Source organism: Serinus canaria, chromosome 3, assembly GCF_022539315.1.
Source record: "Serinus canaria isolate serCan28SL12 chromosome 3, serCan2020, whole genome shotgun sequence".
NCBI classification, from domain to species: Eukaryota; Metazoa; Chordata; class Aves; order Passeriformes; family Fringillidae; genus Serinus; species Serinus canaria.
Genome location: NC_066316.1, coordinates 22164449 through 22182777, shown reverse-complemented (window position 1 = coordinate 22182777; position 18329 = coordinate 22164449). Strand labels below are relative to the sequence as shown.

At 42.7% G+C, this 18329-nt stretch overlaps 2 protein-coding genes across 3 annotated transcripts; one reads left to right on the top strand and one right to left on the bottom strand.

The window, feature by feature from the left end:
* Positions 1-251: 251 nt before the first annotated feature.
* Positions 252-11801, bottom strand: NSL1 (NSL1 component of MIS12 kinetochore complex). The gene is made up of 6 exons (XM_030235463.2): positions 11499-11801; positions 11206-11290; positions 9394-9524; positions 6975-7029; positions 4242-4309; positions 252-3669 (listed from the first exon to the last, which is right to left on the bottom strand). Exons 1-6 carry the CDS (start codon positions 11799-11801, stop codon positions 3391-3393), a joined length of 921 nt encoding a protein of 306 aa, XP_030091323.2. The 3' UTR covers positions 252-3390.
* On the top strand, positions 11785-16378 carry TATDN3 (TatD DNase domain containing 3). Of its 2 annotated transcripts, none has more exons than XM_030235868.2 (10): positions 11785-11853; positions 11926-11958; positions 12039-12112; positions 12289-12373; positions 13099-13161; positions 14162-14271; positions 14657-14712; positions 14927-15039; positions 15802-15879; positions 16152-16378. In XM_030235868.2, exons 1-10 carry the CDS (start codon positions 11800-11802, stop codon positions 16293-16295), a joined length of 810 nt encoding a protein of 269 aa, XP_030091728.1. In that variant the 5' UTR covers positions 11785-11799; the 3' UTR covers positions 16296-16378. The 2 variants fall into 2 exon arrangements, with proteins under 2 accessions (XP_030091728.1, XP_030091726.1); XM_030235866.2 differs by having other exon boundaries at positions 15799-15879.
* The last annotated feature ends 1951 nt before the right edge of the window (positions 16379-18329 follow it).

Genomic DNA, 18329 nt, shown 5'->3' with positions numbered 1-18329 from the left:
GAGCACTGGGATCTTGCTGCCTTTGGAGCTTAAGCTCAGTTGAAATAAACAGGACTAGAAGCAAGTATTTTCACAAGCTCAGGGAACAGGGATGTTTTCTTGCTATGAACCATGTGGATAAAACACCTCAACAGCCTCTGGAGTGATCTGTGGGAAAGAAAGTCCCCTTCCACAGAGGGACTTTGAACTCCATGCTCCAGGAGCAATGCTGCTGCAAATGGCACCTGCACCAGCTACCCAACAGCATCAAATCATGAGCAGCTCACCAAGAATTTATTAGTCCTGAGTAAATATCCACTTCACTGAGTAATTCCCAGCAGCTGCAGAATAAGGTTTCCAGGATAACACGAGCATGCGACAAGCCAGGGGACAGTCCCCTTGAGCCTGAATAGTCTGTTCTTGTTCAGAACAAATGACAAAGGAAATGACAAGTCAAAATTCGCTTGTGGGAACAAGTTTCTACTTCGTATTAAAGCTATCTCTGGTACATCTGTAGAAATGCCTACACAGTAATTCCAGGTAGTGCAGTAAAGGCAGAGTGTGTCTGTGCAGGAGAGAAAACCAGCCCAGAAAGCAGCTTAGTCAGCTTAGCTTACATTTTATAATGGCAGTTTATCAGTGATTTTTTTGTGCACTGAAGCAGCCTACACACATGCAGACTAGTTTCTGATCACAGCTTAGCACAGCATGGCTCTTCTGGAGAATGGCACGTGTCAGAACTGGGTCTCAGAGCACCCAGACTTCCAAACAGATGTCAGGGTCCATGTGAAGATTTCTGGAAGAGGAGCTTCCCCTTTAGAGTTCGTAATCCCCTTTGTTCAGAAAGTACACACCGCAAAAGCACGCATGGATGCTGCTCCAATTTGCAAGTTTTTCTTGGTTGGGGATGGCCTAGCCTCATGAGCAAAAAGCACACTGCAGACAGGACACACTAACAGTGAGATGTTCTGTCTCACCCCCAAAAGCCAAGAAATTCAAACATTCAGTTTGCAAATGAACCCAAGCATCCATCACTGTTGAGCTGTCTTACAAAATTCAGAGGCTATATAAAGAAAAACTACCAGACATTTCTTGATGCAATACCAATTCGCCCCAAGTTAAAAATAAGAAGCTTGGCTGTTGTGACATTTCAGTAGAAGCCTGATTAGACATGTCTTGCACAACACTGCCAATTCCTACGAAAAGTTAACTGAAGGACAAAAGGCTACTGGACTGGGGAAAAATGAAGTGTTTTATACATTTCTGCCAGTGGGAAGAACAGCTAGTTGCAGGTATCACTGGCTGTAGAATTTTTAATAACCATTGGAAAAATTACTGAACATTCATGTTAAGTTCAACTCATCACAGAACCTGCATTTAAAGGAAGGTTCTCTTTCCAGTGATGCTTGGCCAAAAGTAGCCATCACATTTTTAAATTCCTAGTTTATACACTGCACTTGGAATTTTGATTGCTTTCTTTTTTTCTTACACAGTCTACTTGGCCAGCATTTCTGGATGCATTTTTCTTCTTCCACTCAGCTGCAGTTGCAACACAGGCTATGGAACAGAAGACCAACTGCTCTAACTCAGGGCATCCATTTCCACTTACTTGAAATCCTGTGCAGGCCAACTATCCCCTGATCTCTAAACAGAAACATGCAAAGTAATGTGAATCTATGAATTTATTTATCAAGTCTTAAACCACAGTGCTTTCCCTTTTTATTTCTTATGGCTTTTGTCCTACCCCAGCTATTTCTGACAGAATTTCTTCAAAGAGATACCTATTCTGTACTTGCCTATCATTTGCAAAGAGCAGGGAATCTTCCTATTAACAGAGGAAATGGCCAAATACTGTAATAGTTGCCATGCAGAATCTTGCAGGGCTCACCTTAGCCCAGCATCACCCAGGATCTGTGTGAAGAAAGCTGCAGCAGGGATTTCCAACGCCGCACAGAGCGCGGGCACTCAAAATAGCAAGTGGCTGTGTGAGAAGCTGTCTGAGCCACACGCTCCACAGCCCTGCAGCTCCAGTCCCTCACATCCTGTCCTCTCTCACACGAGAAGCTTTGCAGCCCCGAGATTAATAACACTTGTGAGTTCAAAGGCAGTAAATGGAACTACTTCAGTTACTCAAGCCAGAATTTAACACAGATGTCCTCTGAAGTACGCTCACTGCTCAGCCACCATCTATTCCAGGATTAGAACTGACAATATTATCTGAAGCTTTGATCTTCCTTAATTGATTTAATTTACTTCATATAAAAACACACATTTCTATATACAAGGTCAGGAAAAATATTTACATATGATTACATATACAAAGTCTCAGTACAGATGCTCACTTTTACAAAATAAATGATGCTAAAATCTGTTTTCTTAGCACCAAACATGTCATTAATAAAGCTTCTAAAACCCCCCCTCTATTTACTGTGTAACAAATATGTTACATACTAGACAGTAGTATTTACTGCAGGCACATGCAACCATAAACTAGAAAAAGTTATAAATGGTTAAGGCACAATACTCAATTTAGTACTAATTTCCAATATTCTAGGCACTCATGAGTGAAGAAAACAAAAGTAAGCTAGCTCAAGTGAATACCATTAACTGGTAGCCTCTACTGATCTTTAAAGCTTAGTCAAACAACAAAATGCAAACATAACCCAAGTCCAGATCCTTTCTTGGGCAGACATATTGCTCAGGAAAACCCCAGGTGCATAACTGGATTACATTAAATGATATATCAGACCCTAAGATGTTGATGGTTGAATTTGTGTTCAGAAGAGCACACTGCAATTAAATACATACAATTACTAAAAATCCAAATTTCAACAAACATGACTATAAATAAGCCTAAATGACCTACATTCAGGAAAGGTAGAATAGCAAGGATTAATGTCACATGTGTGCATGGACTTCCTTAAAACTCCAACATTGCATCAAATTTGGTGATTTCAATATGCTGCAGTGTAAATTAATTAATTAACATAAAAGCCACATGCCTCAGTAATTAATGAAGGTGCATTAGGAGAACTAGACATTCTCCAACCTCTTTAGAGACATGCTGAATATAAATGAGCAGTTAGTGGTTTCCTGAAAGACTGCCCACATACATAAAGCATGCACACAAACTCTGAGAAGCACAAGGACTCAAGCTAAAAACTGCAATATAAGAGCAAAAAATGAGTTAAATGGCAAATATACTTGCTGGATATTGGATGCTACTGGTACATGCACCATACACCATCAGCATGTCAGCAAAAATAGAAACATTTAAGAGGTCAAAGACTAATTAAATTAAAGATGCTCCCATGTATAGTACTGAGGGGAGATGAGTTCTAAGAAAAAAGATGGAACACATGGAACAAAAGTACAACTGAGATTCCAATGTGAAAACACAAAATGAGAAATTCAAGCACTGAGAGTGATCTTCCTCCGCCGCAGTGGGTAGCGCTTTCTCTCAGGGGAACCTGCAGCTTTTCTTCTTTTCAGCAAAACATAAGGATTTTTACTGCAAACAGTTCCTGTTGGTGTGACTTCTCCTGGTGGTACTGAATTTTGGACATCGTTTTCCTCCTTCACCTTGAAACCAGAAAAGACTTCTTGCCGCAGCTTGCAGAGTTCCAAGGCTGGTTGCAAAGTCAATGCTTGGGAAAAACCTTCTGCTTTTTCTATGAGTGCTGGAATAGACTGCAAAAACAAACCCCAGCATCTGAAGTTACATGGGAAAAACAATGGTTATAAGGCATGCAATATGCTAATGAGATTTTGACAGGCACAAAAGCTTCAGTGCCTGCAGAGATGATGCTCAGGATGGTGGGTGAGGGTTGTGAACACAGAGCTACCACCCCACTAGTGAGGTGTGTGCACTCAGAAACCATGAATGTGCCAAGTTGAAGTGTTCCCTCATGACATCACTAAGCTCAGGCAATATCACAGGAACACCACAGCTGATGCCTAAGCAAGCACTGAAGTAACAAAAGTCACACTCCACATGAAGTCATGCAAATCTTCAAAAGCTTTCTGTTTTTCAGATGCTGCAGGTTCCAAAATCTCAGTAGAAATATTTCCTGGGTAATCTCCCTTACTACCACATGAGGGGAAATGCTTTACAAACACAATGCTTTACCTGCTTCCTAGGTACATACACAGGCTTTTTTCTACCAAACTATAAGGAAGATGAGTTAGAACTCCTGTTTTGTGACATATTACCAGATCAAGAAGATAAAACACATTTCTCCTGGAGCACATGAAGGTCTCACCTGCATTGCTTCGCTGATCTGTTTGGATGCCACCTCCGTCGCCTGCTTCAGATCTGCGATGTAAGCATCTACAGACAAACACAGCCCAAATCAACTTCTGAAACAGAACTCTTTCCCCCACTACTCACTATCAGAAAATGGACAGAAAACCAGTAAAGTCACGTATAGAGCCTAAACCTGCAGCACATCCCTTTCACTGTAACACTGAGAACAACAGTTGGCATGGTATGTCTCACTCTGTATCACTCATATTGCAGTAGAGGCTAGCAGTCCCAACTACAGAAAGCCCCAAAGTTCTTACCCAAAAAACACAAAGCCAGTATTTGAAATAAGAAAACAGTTGTAAAGAAATAATTACACAGAAACATTTGTTTTTAAAACTTTTAAGCTCATATTATATTTGATAAAAACCAACACAGAACACAGAGAATAGAAACCACTGTGGGGAACATGAGATTTGGAAAACCCATTTTCAGGAGGGCAAATAAATCTTCCCATGTCTCCAACAAGTTGGCTTTTACAATAAAGGCTGTTTTTTTTTTTTTTCTTCTGGCTTAACTTATCAAGCATCAACACCAAAAAGAACAAAGCATAAATAACATGAAGTATATTAATTCTGCTGTGCTAATAAGAAAAAAACACCCCAGCTTTCAGGGACACTGAAGCAGGCAGCAGGTGCAGAACACCAGCATATATTTGACTGTTACAGCAATATGATAAGATCACCAATACTTTAATTCTGTATTCAAGAGTTAAACTCTAGCCTATTATGAAACTGTTTTGCATGTTCTCCATCCACAAAACTTAAAATGAGCAGACAAGCATGCTTCTGGGAAGCAAAGAGCCTCACTACTATTAGTTTTCTGTAGGGTTTCACCAGTGCCTGCAGTAGGACACAGTGTCAGGTGGTGCACACACCCCTAAACCCTGTCAGGGTTCAACACAGCATTCTGTTCTTAAGTCAATCTTATTAGTGCTGCTGAAGGTACTTAGAAGTCAGTCACTGCATTCTAGCTCAGGGTTACAGTGATTCCCTGCTGAAACGTGGTAACCATCAAGGAATGGTGCTTGTTGAACTGTCCATGTACCCAGTGTGCTGGTCAGAGCTGCTTTAGGAACACATGATCCCTACATGGACACTAAAATGCACCATCATTCAGTTTGGAAGAACCAGCAGTCCAGAAGCAAACTCTTTAAAATCCTCTCAGAGCCCTATGGAAGGGCATTCTCTAAAAGAAGGATATCTCTACAATGAAGCATTCTTACAATAAAGTATTGGGACGAGGAGGCCGGTGACCTTATGAAATTGTAAGGATGGAGTTAAGTGAAAGAAGAAATAATTATTTGAATTATTGTACAGAAAGACTGACACACAGTTAAATGAAATTTGCCTGCAAGAGTTTGGCTTGACATAGATGGCATTAGATTCCTCAGTGTTCAAGGCTTTCCAAAACATAGGGAAATGAAACAAGGAAATGAAAGGTATTGAGTAATCTAAACATTTTTGGTTTCTGGCCACTGTACTTGCTAAACTGGGATACATAAACTTCCCAAAGACTACATAATACCAAAATGCTCCATAAACTCCATGGTATCTTTGCTACAACTTTGCTGTTACCAAACCCAAAACCACAATATCATAGTGCAAGCTGCTACTAACTTGCAAGTAGTTGACTGACGTGAGAAAAGCCTCGATTTGGACACTAGAAACCAAAAGGAACTCGGATACAAAGTGACCACTGTACTGCTCCTACTGGCTGCTTTGCTGCACAGGCTGGCACTGCTAAAAGCTATGTCTTACATCTACAAAGAGGAAATTATGTTTAGAATGAAGTCAGATCAGCAGGGTGAGAACTGGAAGATTCAGCTCAGCTCCTCAAACTCTGAGCACCACTGCTTGTTACATCATGTGCAGTAATTCATGGTGAGGGTGCTCACTTTTCAAATTAGAACTGCACTGCTGAATTCTGTAATTTTTCAATATTTAACAACAGGCAACACAAAACTTCACTTTATTAAAGTGAAGTTAACTTCACTTTATTCACTTTATTAAAGCCAACCTCAAAAGAGGACATCCCAATCATCCACTGCAAAATCCAACACCTTGTTCCAAGGAGTCTACAAGGCATTTTTCCAAACCACGCAGCAAACTTACAACTTTGTTTACAGCTCTGTTCCTTCATCAACCCTCACAAGTGACATAGGCAGGATGAAATCTGTGTCCTACTTAGCAAGTTAAGAGAGTCAACACTGCCACCACTGAGTCCTACACAACAGCTTTCAACTCCCTGAAGGAAATGACTGATTAGGAAGAGAGGCTGAAGCATTTCTAGTACTTGTATAAAATGAACACAAGAACAGAAGAAGTACAATGCCAGTGATCCATCCCCTTCCCCACATGGCCTCCACCAGTGATGAAAGAAAGAAGTAAGGAAGCCTTCTAGAGGGTAGCTGTGTGACAATTTCTCCCCAACACACACACACAGAGCTTTTTGCCTTCAAGAACAGCACCTAACTGCAGGCAGCAATCAGAATGAGAGAAATGAACATAGTAAAACTCAGGCAGCAATACATTCCCTTATGACAAACTTCTAGCTTTTTAGTTAATCTATAAACAGCCAATTTTAAACTGGCTGTTTAAAAGTTTAAAGAAAACTTTTTAAACATTTACAGTTAGCCAGTAAGTGAGGCAGTGTTTCCTCAGTACAGCTGCCCTCCCCACAAAATCTTTACCTTGAGAAGGCTGAGGTCTTATGTCTGCTGGTTTTACCACAGGCTGGTAGAGCTTCTGCATATTTAAAAAAAAAAAAAAGTTAAATACCCCCTTGGTCAGAACAATGGAGATTGTGGTGAAATTATTGAGATCAAGAATGTATTAGAAGCATAGATTATAGATACTTAGTTACTGAAAACAGCATTCTGGTTAACATGGTTACACTCACTGCAAAGACATCTCCAAAAATCTGTTTTAGTTTGCAGAATTCTAATTATTAAAGCATGAGAACTGACATCCAGGCATTTTGGAAGAAGCATTGCCACCTGCTGCATGACTGAGGAAAAAGAACTGCTCTAGCTCCTCAAGATCCATTCACAGAACCAGCATGCTTTCACAGAGCCATAAACTCCAACAAAAGGTACATTAAGACAAAAAGCTAAGAAAAAGAGAAGTACTTAAACAACTCTAGCCCTGCAATTACTTATACAGAACTAAGAACACTCTGCTTCACAAACTGTGAGTCTTGTAACCTTACATTATTTAACTGAGACATGAAGTAAAATAGTAATAACTGAATATAACCCATACTCAGTTCCATTAAAGGTGGAATTAGAAGCAGCTAACAGGGAAGAAGGAAACAAAGCAGGGCCAAGGGAACAGAAGTTAGATCATCTGCAAGTTAGTGTTCGCCACTTCAGGAGCTGTCCCTCAACCTTCTTCAAGCAAAAGCAAGTAGGGGAAAGCTAATTATTCCTTGCTGTAGTTTTGGGAGAAATTTTTTCACAGTTCACACAACTCAGCAAGTTTGCAGTAACACCTCCAAGCAGGAGAACAAACGTGGCTTGCATTAGCCTCAAACTCTACAGACCATATTGACTGAAAACCCACAGGACAATCTCCTGCTTTGGCAATTACAAGGAAATCACCACAATAAATGACTGGTTCTCTCCAGATAAATCACATCTTCATGGCTGCTCTTTAATGCCTCAGAAAGCATCACTCATTTAGTTATGATGATGAAAGAACACAAGAAATCCTCAACCAAAACCAAAGAAACCACTGGTACCTCTGCAGATATAGCTGAGAGAGAAAAAAAAAAGGACCATTTACAGAGATAAACTAAGCTTTCCATATTTCTTACATATATTTCTACATATTCTTACAGGGACAAACTAAACTTTTGCAGACAATTTTAATTAAAATAATCATCTAGCTGTGGTGGTGTAAACTTTGAAGAGATCAGCAAGAATAGCATGAGAGGCATTCCAAATAACTAATCCACTGTGGCACTCAGGTAGCAGAAACATTAAAAGGTCTTGTTAAATCTTGGTGTTATTCAATAGCATATTTCATTTAAGTTGATTTTGTTTGTTTTAAATATTTAATGTACTGACAAAACAGAGAGATCACAAAAGGCAATATATATCAGAAAATATCTCAGGTGTAAGACAAAAGTGCACACGTGCACTTTTCCTTGCTGTAAATCATCTCTGCCTGGCTAACCTAGAGAGTTAACATTTGTCAATTTTAGTCCTCAGAAATACATTGCAGGCTCTTACACAACTTCCTAAAATAAATTCGCAGTCTGCTGAAGTAGTATAGAGTAGCTGAAGTTGGAAAGGACCTCTAAACACCCTCCTGAAAGTTGGGGCAACTAGGGCAGGTTGCTCAGAACCTCATCCAGTCAACTTCTGAGCATCTCCATTAATCTCTCCAAGGATTGAAGACTGCACAGTTTTACTGGGCAGTTTGTGCCAGTGTTTGACTCTGCCTCAGCCTCTTGTTTTTTGCCAAAGGAATCCTAATTAATCAGGAGGTAAGCAAAAGGGAGGCCTAACATAACTTCAGGGAATAAATCCATCAGCTGAGGACACGACTGGGTTGTTTAATGCCAGTAATTACTTCACACTGTGTGTCAAAAATCCCACAGAATTGACTGTGCTGATTCCTTGATTCACACTGCCCTTTTTCCTATGCTTTACTGAAAGTCATTATTCAATGTAGTTACTAGCTCCAAAAAAGGGCTTAGGAAGCCACTGACATTTTTTAAGTGGAACACTGCATGTGATATTATCTATCTGTATGTAGTGTAACATTTAGCACCTCAACCAGTCCAGCCCTTGGGCAAGGACTTCAGCAACTGGGAAGATAAATAGGTGCCTACTGCTTTGTAAATCTTGAGTCACCAGGCTGAGGCAATCTGCTCCAGTTCCTTTGTGCCACAGACCCAAGTCAGACACAGTCACAATGCTCTGTAGCAATCCTTAGTAAACTTACTAAGTTTAACCCTTAGCTACTGCAGAACCAGTTAATGAAAAAAAGCCATTTCAGTTTATGATAAAGAATCAAAAGCAACCATGGGAAGGAGCTTAAAGGTCAACACTGGATGATTGATTTCTTAATGCAAAGGTTTTCTGGAAGACTTAGGTTACTCACCAACATCTCTTGCTCTGCTTTCATGGTTTGGATAGCATGCACCAGGATCTTTTTAGGCCACTGTTTACGCCTAGTTGCTGTCTCTACTATTAATTCATCAAATTCATCCTCCAGAATTTGAATATTGGAATCTGAAAGTGACAAACACACATAGTTACTATGGAATTTTCAGGCCTCCTCTTTTTTGAGACAAACTTATCAAGAAAAAGAAGTTTTAGATCTCAAAAAAAAAAAAATCATGCACGATTATCAACATAGAAATAAATGTATGTCTGGAATCTCCTTGCTAAGAGAGTATAGAGATTGGAGCATACCTTGATGTTGGCCAGTTATTCTGAATTAAATGATCTGGGGTGGGGAGAGGCAGAGAACCATCCGGGGAAAAAAATAAAAAATGTATTTCCCTATGAATGCTGAATCTGTGAAGAAACTCTTATGAAGCAATAGCTATCTTTTAGGGAGAAAAACGGTTTTATCTGTGTGATTTACAAACACTAAACAAACTCCAACTGTACAAACAGTAATTGGAAGCCTAACTGATTTTACATCACACAGTGCAAAAATAAGTAGTTTAACATTTGAATTCACTGTTCCCACTAATGTGCTGAGTATAACTTGCAAGCCATGCAATGTTTTCAATCTAGTGGTAAATAATGGATTTTGAGCACCCTCTCTGGGTCACTCCGTGCAGAATCAAGTGACTGCAAAACTCAGAAAGGAAAAGCCAAGGTTTTAGGAGTCTGTGAGTTTGTTTTGGTTGTTTGTTATAAGATTACCATGAAACCATTTAAATACAGACAGGAAAGACTTGACCACTGATCAACATAAATATGGAAGGCACAAACTGACAGATCTCTTGGTGACTCAAACTGGATCAGCGATAGGCACATAAGTAAATCTATATCAAATTAAAAAGCACAATACAGTCCTTAAACCTGCTTTATGCAGCTGCGAGCAGATGACAGTGTCTCAGTTTTGCATTTTGCATCATGAGTTCCGTGAATTTTTGACCCTGTAGTCAAAGGAGCTGGAGTTGTATCATTCTAGAACTACAACTGCAGACACTTCACAGAATCAGAGAATAGCCTGGGTTGGAAGGGCCTTTAAAAGTGATCTAGTCCAAGCCCCCAGCAATGAGCAGGTACATCTTCAACTAGAACACACTGCTCAGAGCCCATGTGTGCACAGAACAACCCGACCAAAAAACAGTTCAATGTTTTTGGCTCAACAGCTCCATAGTTAGCTCAATGTATTTTTCAGCTCTAAGTAACTGCAAAAAGCATTAAACGGTAGGCAAAGACCACCTAAAGCCAACACAGGTGACTGAATGAACCACACTGAAATTTTCTTTGGACACCAGAGTACCAAGAATCTCCACTACTATTCAAAAGACAGTAATTATAAATACATTGCTTCTATTACATATACTTATATAGCAATAATTTTCCACACTTGATCTGTATATTCAATAGCAGCAACAGAGAGTCTCCTAGGGTATTTTGATAGATCCTGGTCACTGCCCCCAACACCCAGGCCGGAGGGGCCCTCCAGAGCCTCCTGGTCACAGCAGTGTCAAAGCCCATTTCAAAACAGGTTGCTCAGAGCACTTTTGTCTAGAGGGTTTTTGGAAGCCTCCGGTGCTGGAGACAAGCTCTGGGCAGCCTTTTCCAGTGCTCTGTTATCCTAAGAATGAGTTTTTACTTCCATAAATCAAGTCAGAAGCTCTCCTTTCAATCGGACCCCTTCTACCTCTGGACAAACCAAACCAAAACAAACCCAGCCGGCGGGAAGCGAATGGAAACCGACGCCTACCGCTCTGCAGCCGGGAGTCATCCGAGGCCTCCTCCCAGGGCTGCCCGTTAATGGTGACGTTCTCCCGCACCGCTGTCTCGAAGTTCTGCAAGGCACGGAGCAGACTGAGAATCCATCGCTCCATCCGTGAATCCATCCATCCCTCCCGCAAGAAGAGCCCATCCCGCGTCACCGCCCTGCCCAGCCCGGGGGTCACCCCGGGGCAGGCCGCCCACTCAGCCCGGCTGCCGAGCGCTGCCAAAGGGGCCCGCCGGGCCCTGTGCCGCCACGGGTCGTTCCCTCTCCCCGCTCACCCAGAGCACGTCTGCCTCGGCGGCGGCCCCGCCGGGCTGTCCCTGCGCCAGGGCCCGCACGAAGGGCGCGCACAGCTCCAGCAAGGCGCCCAGCCGGCGCCGCGAGCAGCAGCGCACCCGCGGGTCCCGCCGCGCCGCGTCCGCCGGCCCCGGGTCCGCCGGCCCCGCGCCCGCCTCCCCCGGCCCCGCGCCCGCCGGCTCCGGCTCCGGCGGCGCCTCCATTTCCCGCCCGGGACGCGGGGAAAATGCCGACCCGGAAGCGGAACCCGCGACCGCCCGGTGCCTTCCCGCCGGGCGCGGCATGGCGGGGCCCGTGGACTGTCACTGCCACCTGGCCGCGGCCTGCTTCCAGCCGGTGAGGCGCGGCGGGCTGGCGGGGGAGTGCCGGGCGCGGCCCCGGCGCTGAGGCGGTGCGTGTCTCTTGCAGGACGTGGCGGCCGTGGTGCGGGCGGCGGAGCAGGTGAGGCGGGGCGGCCTGAGGGGACCCTCTGCCCACGGCCCCGCCGGTCTCAGCGGGCCGGGGGTCTCTGTGTGCCGCAGGCGGCCGTGTCGGCGCTGGTGGTGGTGTCGGAGCAGGCGGGCGAGTTCCGGAGCGTCGTGGAGCTGTCCGAGAGGTGCGAGGGCGGCGGGGATCCTGGCGCCCACCCGTGTCCCGGGGTTTGACGGGGGATGCGCTGCCCTCCTCAGTCAGGCCCTTCTTGTCTTTAAACCTGCGCTCTCTGTGGGCTCTTGGCGTTCAGTTTAAGTTCTCTGTGGTCTTTCACACTCTCTCTATCTGTTTCGTGCTCAGATTCCCAGGGTTTGTCTTGCCATGCCTGGGAGTTCACCCCGTTCAAGAGATTTCTCCAGAGGAGCAGCGCAGTGTTACTTTGAAGGTAAAACGCGGCCTCTGAAATATTACTGGGACTTTTCAGGACAGACGACAGGATGCTTCTGTCTGCCTGATTTACCTTCAGGTCTGCCCAGTGGTTTTTCTGCCTTCTGTCATGCAAGGAGACCCAGTGGACCAAATCCCAGGCTCTCTCAGCATATCCATTTGTCCCTGTTAGCCCTTAAAGCAGAATTGTTCTCTGGAGTCATCTGGCTGTGTTACTGCAGTGAAATGGTTTTAGAAATCCCAATGATGCTTTGCTTACAGCAAACAACATATGCAGATGTTCCTTTGTTAACATGGGAACTGGAAAACAACTGTTTGTGGCCTTATCCTTAGAATCTCAGGGAGCTGTCTGCAGCTATTTAATGTTACCAAGTTATTTTTAGGCCTTGTTTTAATTACTTCTGCTGCTACTGTGAAAAGTTAGCTCAGGAGAATTTAGAATAAGGTTTCAAGATATACATATATATATATAGAGAGAGAAACATATAGATATAGATATAGAATGTAATAATAATGTGTAATGAATATATGCCATGAAATGGTTATTAAGTAAAGAAGATAAATCCTTCAGACTTCTAAAATCTGCACAGCTCACAGTAATGTCAAGTTGTGAAGTACAGAACAGTGTACTGTTTCAGAACAGTGAAGGAAATGCCAATTTAATCATAATGCTGGGTTCATAACCCAGCAGGGCAGTGAGAGTTGCATCTTTTATTCTTGCAGGATCTGGACGCTGCGCTGCCTCTTATAGAACTTTACAAAGACAAATTGGTGGGGATTGGAGAAGTGAGTGGAATTCTAGAACTTGTTTAAATCTCTCCAACAGCAGCTGTCACTGGAATTGCAAAAACTGAGTCAATGCTTTTTTTTCTGTATGTGATAAGAGTTGCTATCAGCCTGAACAAGCACTAAGTCTGATTGGTAGTTCTCTTAATGTGCTTTCCTTTATAGCTTTGCTTGATTCCTTCTTTTCCTGTGTTATTGCTATTAGAAAATAGATGGAATTTATGCTGCTGGAGTTGTTGGAAGATTACATACTTATGCTTTCTCATGTTATACCCAAGGCAGGTCCTTCCTGCTTTCTCTGACCAAGTTAGGCTAAGCTGTGATTTCAGTACACCACAGTGACTTGTACAGTTCTTTTTTTTAATCCTTCATCTGTCTGTATCCATCTGTTGTCTCCTGTCTTACATTTGTTTATAAACGAATTGAGGCTTTAGGATTGAGTCTGCCTCGATTTGTGTGTTAGTACCAGAGGGACTTACATCTGGTTCTGCATTGGCTACAGGAAAAGTGGGTTTTGGCAGAGCTTTGTAGCTAAATTTGCCAAGTTGTACTGTGTGTGAATAACTTCTCTTCACCTAACTGTGAATGGGACTGCTTTGACAAACATAACATTTTGCCTGAACGTGTTTAGATCAAAAAAGTATTAATGGGTAATTTTTGCTAGAGATTGGACTAAAGCTATAGGTTCAGGTCAGAAATTTTGCTTATACTGGAGATCCGTATTTGAGACTTAATCTGACATAATATTCAATAGAATGTAAACCCCCATAAAACCAGTTACAGACTAAAATGTTAAATATCCTTTTTAGTATTAGTAGCTGTCTGCCCACAAATGCTTTCATAGTTGAAAAGCTTGTAGTTGAGAATGCATTCTTTTTTCGAGTTAGGCTGCTTTTGAAATGCTTTGCAGTTTTGAAGCATGGTATGCCATTGTATGTCTAATTATGGTTTTGTTAAATGTTAGGTCTGTAAAATTTTTCATTCTCTTCTTGTGCTGTAGGTTGGACTAGATTTCACTCCCAGATTTGCCAGCACCGATGAACAGAAGGAAGGACAAAGACAGGTTTTGATCAAGCAGATTGAGCTGGCAAGAAGACTGGATTTGCCATTGTAGGTTTTGTTTATACCAGAAGGAGGATTTGCCAGCTGTCAGTAACATCAAAATACTTCCCAGGATATAACATTATTAGGTGCCCACAGAACCTTCCTTAGATGGAAGTGTCCTATCAGTCTCCAGTTTGAGATTTCATTGTAGAATTTTCCTTATGTTTGCACTTCTGTACAGACATCTTATGTTCCCTGTTCATGCTATGTTGTCCCTATATCTTCACCACAGCTGAAAGGATTAATATATACATCCCTGGGTTTTTTTCTTGATAAAAGTTGTAGTATAAATTAATTATTTTCATACCAAGATACTGTTAGTTTGTTTGTATTTGCAAGAAAAGGGTATTTGGCTAAATTTCCTAATTATTGGCCTCTCCTTGCTGTGCAGAAATGTTCATTCCCGCTCAGCTGGAAGACCAACCATTAATCTCTTGAAGGAACAAGGTATGCTCTTAATGCATTTCCTCTGCCATGGCTTTTGCCAACAGGATTTCTCCAGTTGTGCCATGTCCTCACATCAGTTTGTGTGTGTTTAACTCAGGTGCAATAGTGCAGAGTTTCTGTGCTAATTCTGTATGGGACCAAGGTCCCTTTGGAAGCTGACATGTCAGCCCTGCTGTAACCCTGCTGGTGATGTGGTTTGCCTTGTTTCTCCAAGGTGCTACCAAGGTGTTGCTCCATGCCTTTGATGGGAAGCCATCTGTAGCCATGGAAGGGGTGAGAGCTGGATACTACTTCTCCATTCCTCCTTCCATTGTAAGGAGTGAACAGGTAACATTTTGTTCTGGCTGGGGTCTGTTCCTTCTCCATGCATTGCACATTTTTACTTTGGCTGAACTGCTGCCTGGGGCTTTTGCCTTAGCTGGACTTTGGAGGGGGAATTCTGGCTAAAACAGCTCAGCTATTCCTGAGAAACAAGGGGGTTTTTTTTCTCATTTTATTGTGGTTTCCAGTGAACTCTTCTTCAGAAGATTCTGTCACTGTACTGTTCTACAGCAGGGACATGACTTGTAGAGAAGGAGTAGTTTTTGTGATAGGACTGCTTTCTGTGATAAGCTCAGGAAATGTAAGAGAGGAAAAAGTTTGATTCAAGTGGAGGGAGCATAAGGGGTGGATATAAATGGGGATGAGGGTAGGTACTTAGGAGGAAGGAAAACAACTGGGGTTGAGAGGTAAAGCAGAGAGGAGGAAAAGGTACACAAATATATGCACAGAAAACAGCAAATTAGAATTGCACTGGGAGATCTATAACTGCAATATAGCTGCATGATTTAATAAATAACAATGAATTCAGCTTTGAGATAATAGTACTTTGGATATTTAGGGAACAGGAGAACCCTAATTTGAAGGGACTTCTTGAGCAGCTCCTGGTATTCTTGCTTCCATTCAGAAATCATTGACAAAATGTAAACAGTGGCACCAAAGTCTTTTGGTGTTGCCTCTAAATGTAGAGAATATTCTCCCTTCATGTTTTTTTCCCCACATTTTTAAGTGCATAAAGCATTTAATGGCTGTCTTATTTTCTTCAAGAAGCAGAAACTTGTGAAACAGCTGCCACTGGAAAATATGTGCTTGGAAACTGATTCTCCTGCACTGGGGCCTGAAAAACAGGTAGGTGATGGGAGGGAGGGACTTCTGTGTATTTGTATCCAAACCCACACCTTGTGGAGGTCAGCTACTGGCACAGCATAGTGAAGTAGTCTTAAGTGTGGTTAAGAGAGGAAAATGGCTACCAAGGGAACTTAATCCAAGAGAAATGGATACATGTCATTTTTCTGCCACACGTGCCGCAATGTGACTGAAGTTGTGTCAGAAAGTAGGGAATCTGAAACACTTGTGATCTCCAGGGGTCTGTAATTTGGTTGGTTTTATTTGTTTTTCAGGTGAGAAATGAACCCAAGAATATTTACATTGCTGCTGAATACATTGCCAAAATTAAAGGAATTCCAGTTGGAGAAGTTATAGAAGTGACTACACGAAATGCACTAAAAGTATTCCCTAAACTTCAGCACTTTATTCGGCTGTAGATTCAGAAACTGAAATATATGATGTTGCAGAAAGTATTACTTGTGGTGTAATTAATAAAACCAACATCTTGTGTTAAAATGGAGTTTCACAGTTGGAAGCTTGAGAAGCAAGGAGTGTTATATAGCTGGATAGGATGAAAATAGAGAATTTCTCAAAGGCCTTTGATGTGCACTGTAATAGTCTCATGAATGTGATTAAGACACGTTGTTCCTTTGCATCTCTCATGTCTCTGAACAAGTAATTTGTAAAGGAGAGCACCATAAAATTGTCAGTTTAGTTTCTCAGACTGCTTGCCAGCTGCTCCTGGTGTGGGAGATGGCCACTGTACAGTGTTTGATGTCCCCTTCACTCCTTGTTTCTGCTGACTGAAAGTCACAAGTTGTGGACCCAGTCATCATAAGAAAGCTCCTGTTACAACTGGCAGACTGCACGTCCCTTTCTGAGTCCTTAAAAACCCCAGCTGGATGGACATTCTCTGTATTCTGTGCTGGCTGGACTCTGAGTGCTGCAGAAGCAACGTCTTTTCAAAATACAGTTGGAAGGAAAGAATTACAGCCCTTCTGTTTCTCTCCTTTTCCCATGTATAAAGTAATAGTTGCTAAGATCTTGGCTGCTTTAAGATGGATTTTCTTGGATTTTTAAAATACTTTATTTTCTTAATTGTGTTCAAAGCAAAAAGCCTGGGTTTGGTCTTAGTTCAAGGACTCACTCTTCTGACTGCTCAGGATCAGGAGACACAGGATGTAAAAGGGAGACAAGCTCAGTTTTGTGATATCTTAGAGGTGGTCTCTGTGGATTCAGCTATGTTGTTCAGTAAACAAAAAGCTGAATCTGGTGCTCCCTCACTGCGCCTGTGTGGTTGTAGGCCTGTGAAATACTGATCAAAACTTTGTCGATTATAAACCAACAATTGAATGAGGTGGGTTTTATATGGCACCCAACTGTTCTGAGGGCCACTAAGGAAGTGGAGTTTTTCTCTCACTATGGGGAGTTAAACCAGGTCAATGAAGAAAATACACAAGCATTAACTTAGATCATGACCACCTCAGAGGGGACAAGGGGCCAAAGCTTGCAGTGTAAGTCATGCCCTATCCTAAAATTTTGTTTTCCTTCACCTCATCTTCCTCAGTTTCTTAAAACCATGTTGTCAAGAGGTTTTTTTGCTGCTTTTATCAGAACAGCTGTTCTGGCTTCTGACTAGAAGAAGCTTATTAAGTTTAAACATGTGTTCCTAAACAGTTTTCAGCCTGCAGCAAACAACCAAACTTGCACAATTTGACTCTACCACTAGGTGTATTTAGAGCAGCAAACACCTGGATCTCTGCTGAGTGTTTGATCCAGGGGAGTTGGAGCCGTTCCTTATCCTGGATCTGCAGGAAGGGTTTCCACCAAACGGGGCGAAGGACGGAGTTTGCCTGCAGGTGGTGCTATGGAACAGGTGTGCAATAGTCAGAATATTAGCGTGAGTCACTCAGCTAATGATCATGTCACTGGAGATGCTGAACGTGTGATAGACATGTTCAGGCAGCCTTACATGAGCTTCCTGCTGCCTATGTGTTGGGAAGTCTCCCAGTGTTGCTTGGAAATGCAATTATGTGAGGAGGTGCTCTGGGTAAGAAGTCAGGCAGCATCCAACTCTTTGCAAAGTTTTGACCTAATTATTTTTCTCTATGGAATCCTTAGCACTGGATGAAAACACTGGTTTTGCAAGAAGGGGGAATATTAAGTAGTCTCCTCAAAATCCCTCTCTCTGCAGGGGAGTGGCATTGCTCTGGTTCAGCCTTAGCCTTGCAGTAGGATGATTCCTGAGTGTGTTTTGCTGTGGCAGAAACCTCCAGCACACTCCCATCCTGGAGCTCCTGTGTGGGCAGGGCACTGCCGAGGGTGGGCAGCCCCCGGGGGCCATGGGGCTCTGGGACAGCCCATGTCCCTGGGCCCTGCAGCAGCAGGCCTGGAGCTGCTTTTGGTGGTGCAGGAACTTGGCTGAGGCTGGTGAAGGGGGCACAAAGTTGTTTCCCTCGGGCCAGGGAGGG

Coding starts and splice junctions, on each gene's coding strand:
- TATDN3 (XM_030235866.2), top strand. CDS start 11,800: ATGGCGGGGCCCGTGGACTGTCACTGCCACCTGGCCGCGGCCTGCTTC. Junction 14,272..14,656: donor AGAAGACTGGATTTGCCATT/GTAGGTTTTGTT, acceptor CTTGCTGTGCAG/AAATGTTCATTCCCGCTCAG. Junction 15,040..15,798: donor CCATTGTAAGGAGTGAACAG/GTAACATTTTGT, acceptor ATTTTCTTCAAG/AAGCAGAAACTTGTGAAACA.
- NSL1 (XM_030235463.2), bottom strand. CDS start 11,801: ATGCCGCGCCCGGCGGGAAGGCACCGGGCGGTCGCGGGTTCCGCTTCC. Junction 9,525..11,205: donor TGACTCCCGGCTGCAGAGCG/GTAGGCGTCGGT, acceptor TGTCACTTTCAG/ATTCCAATATTCAAATTCTG. Junction 7,030..9,393: donor AAGCAGAGCAAGAGATGTTG/GTGAGTAACCTA, acceptor TTAAATATGCAG/AAGCTCTACCAGCCTGTGGT.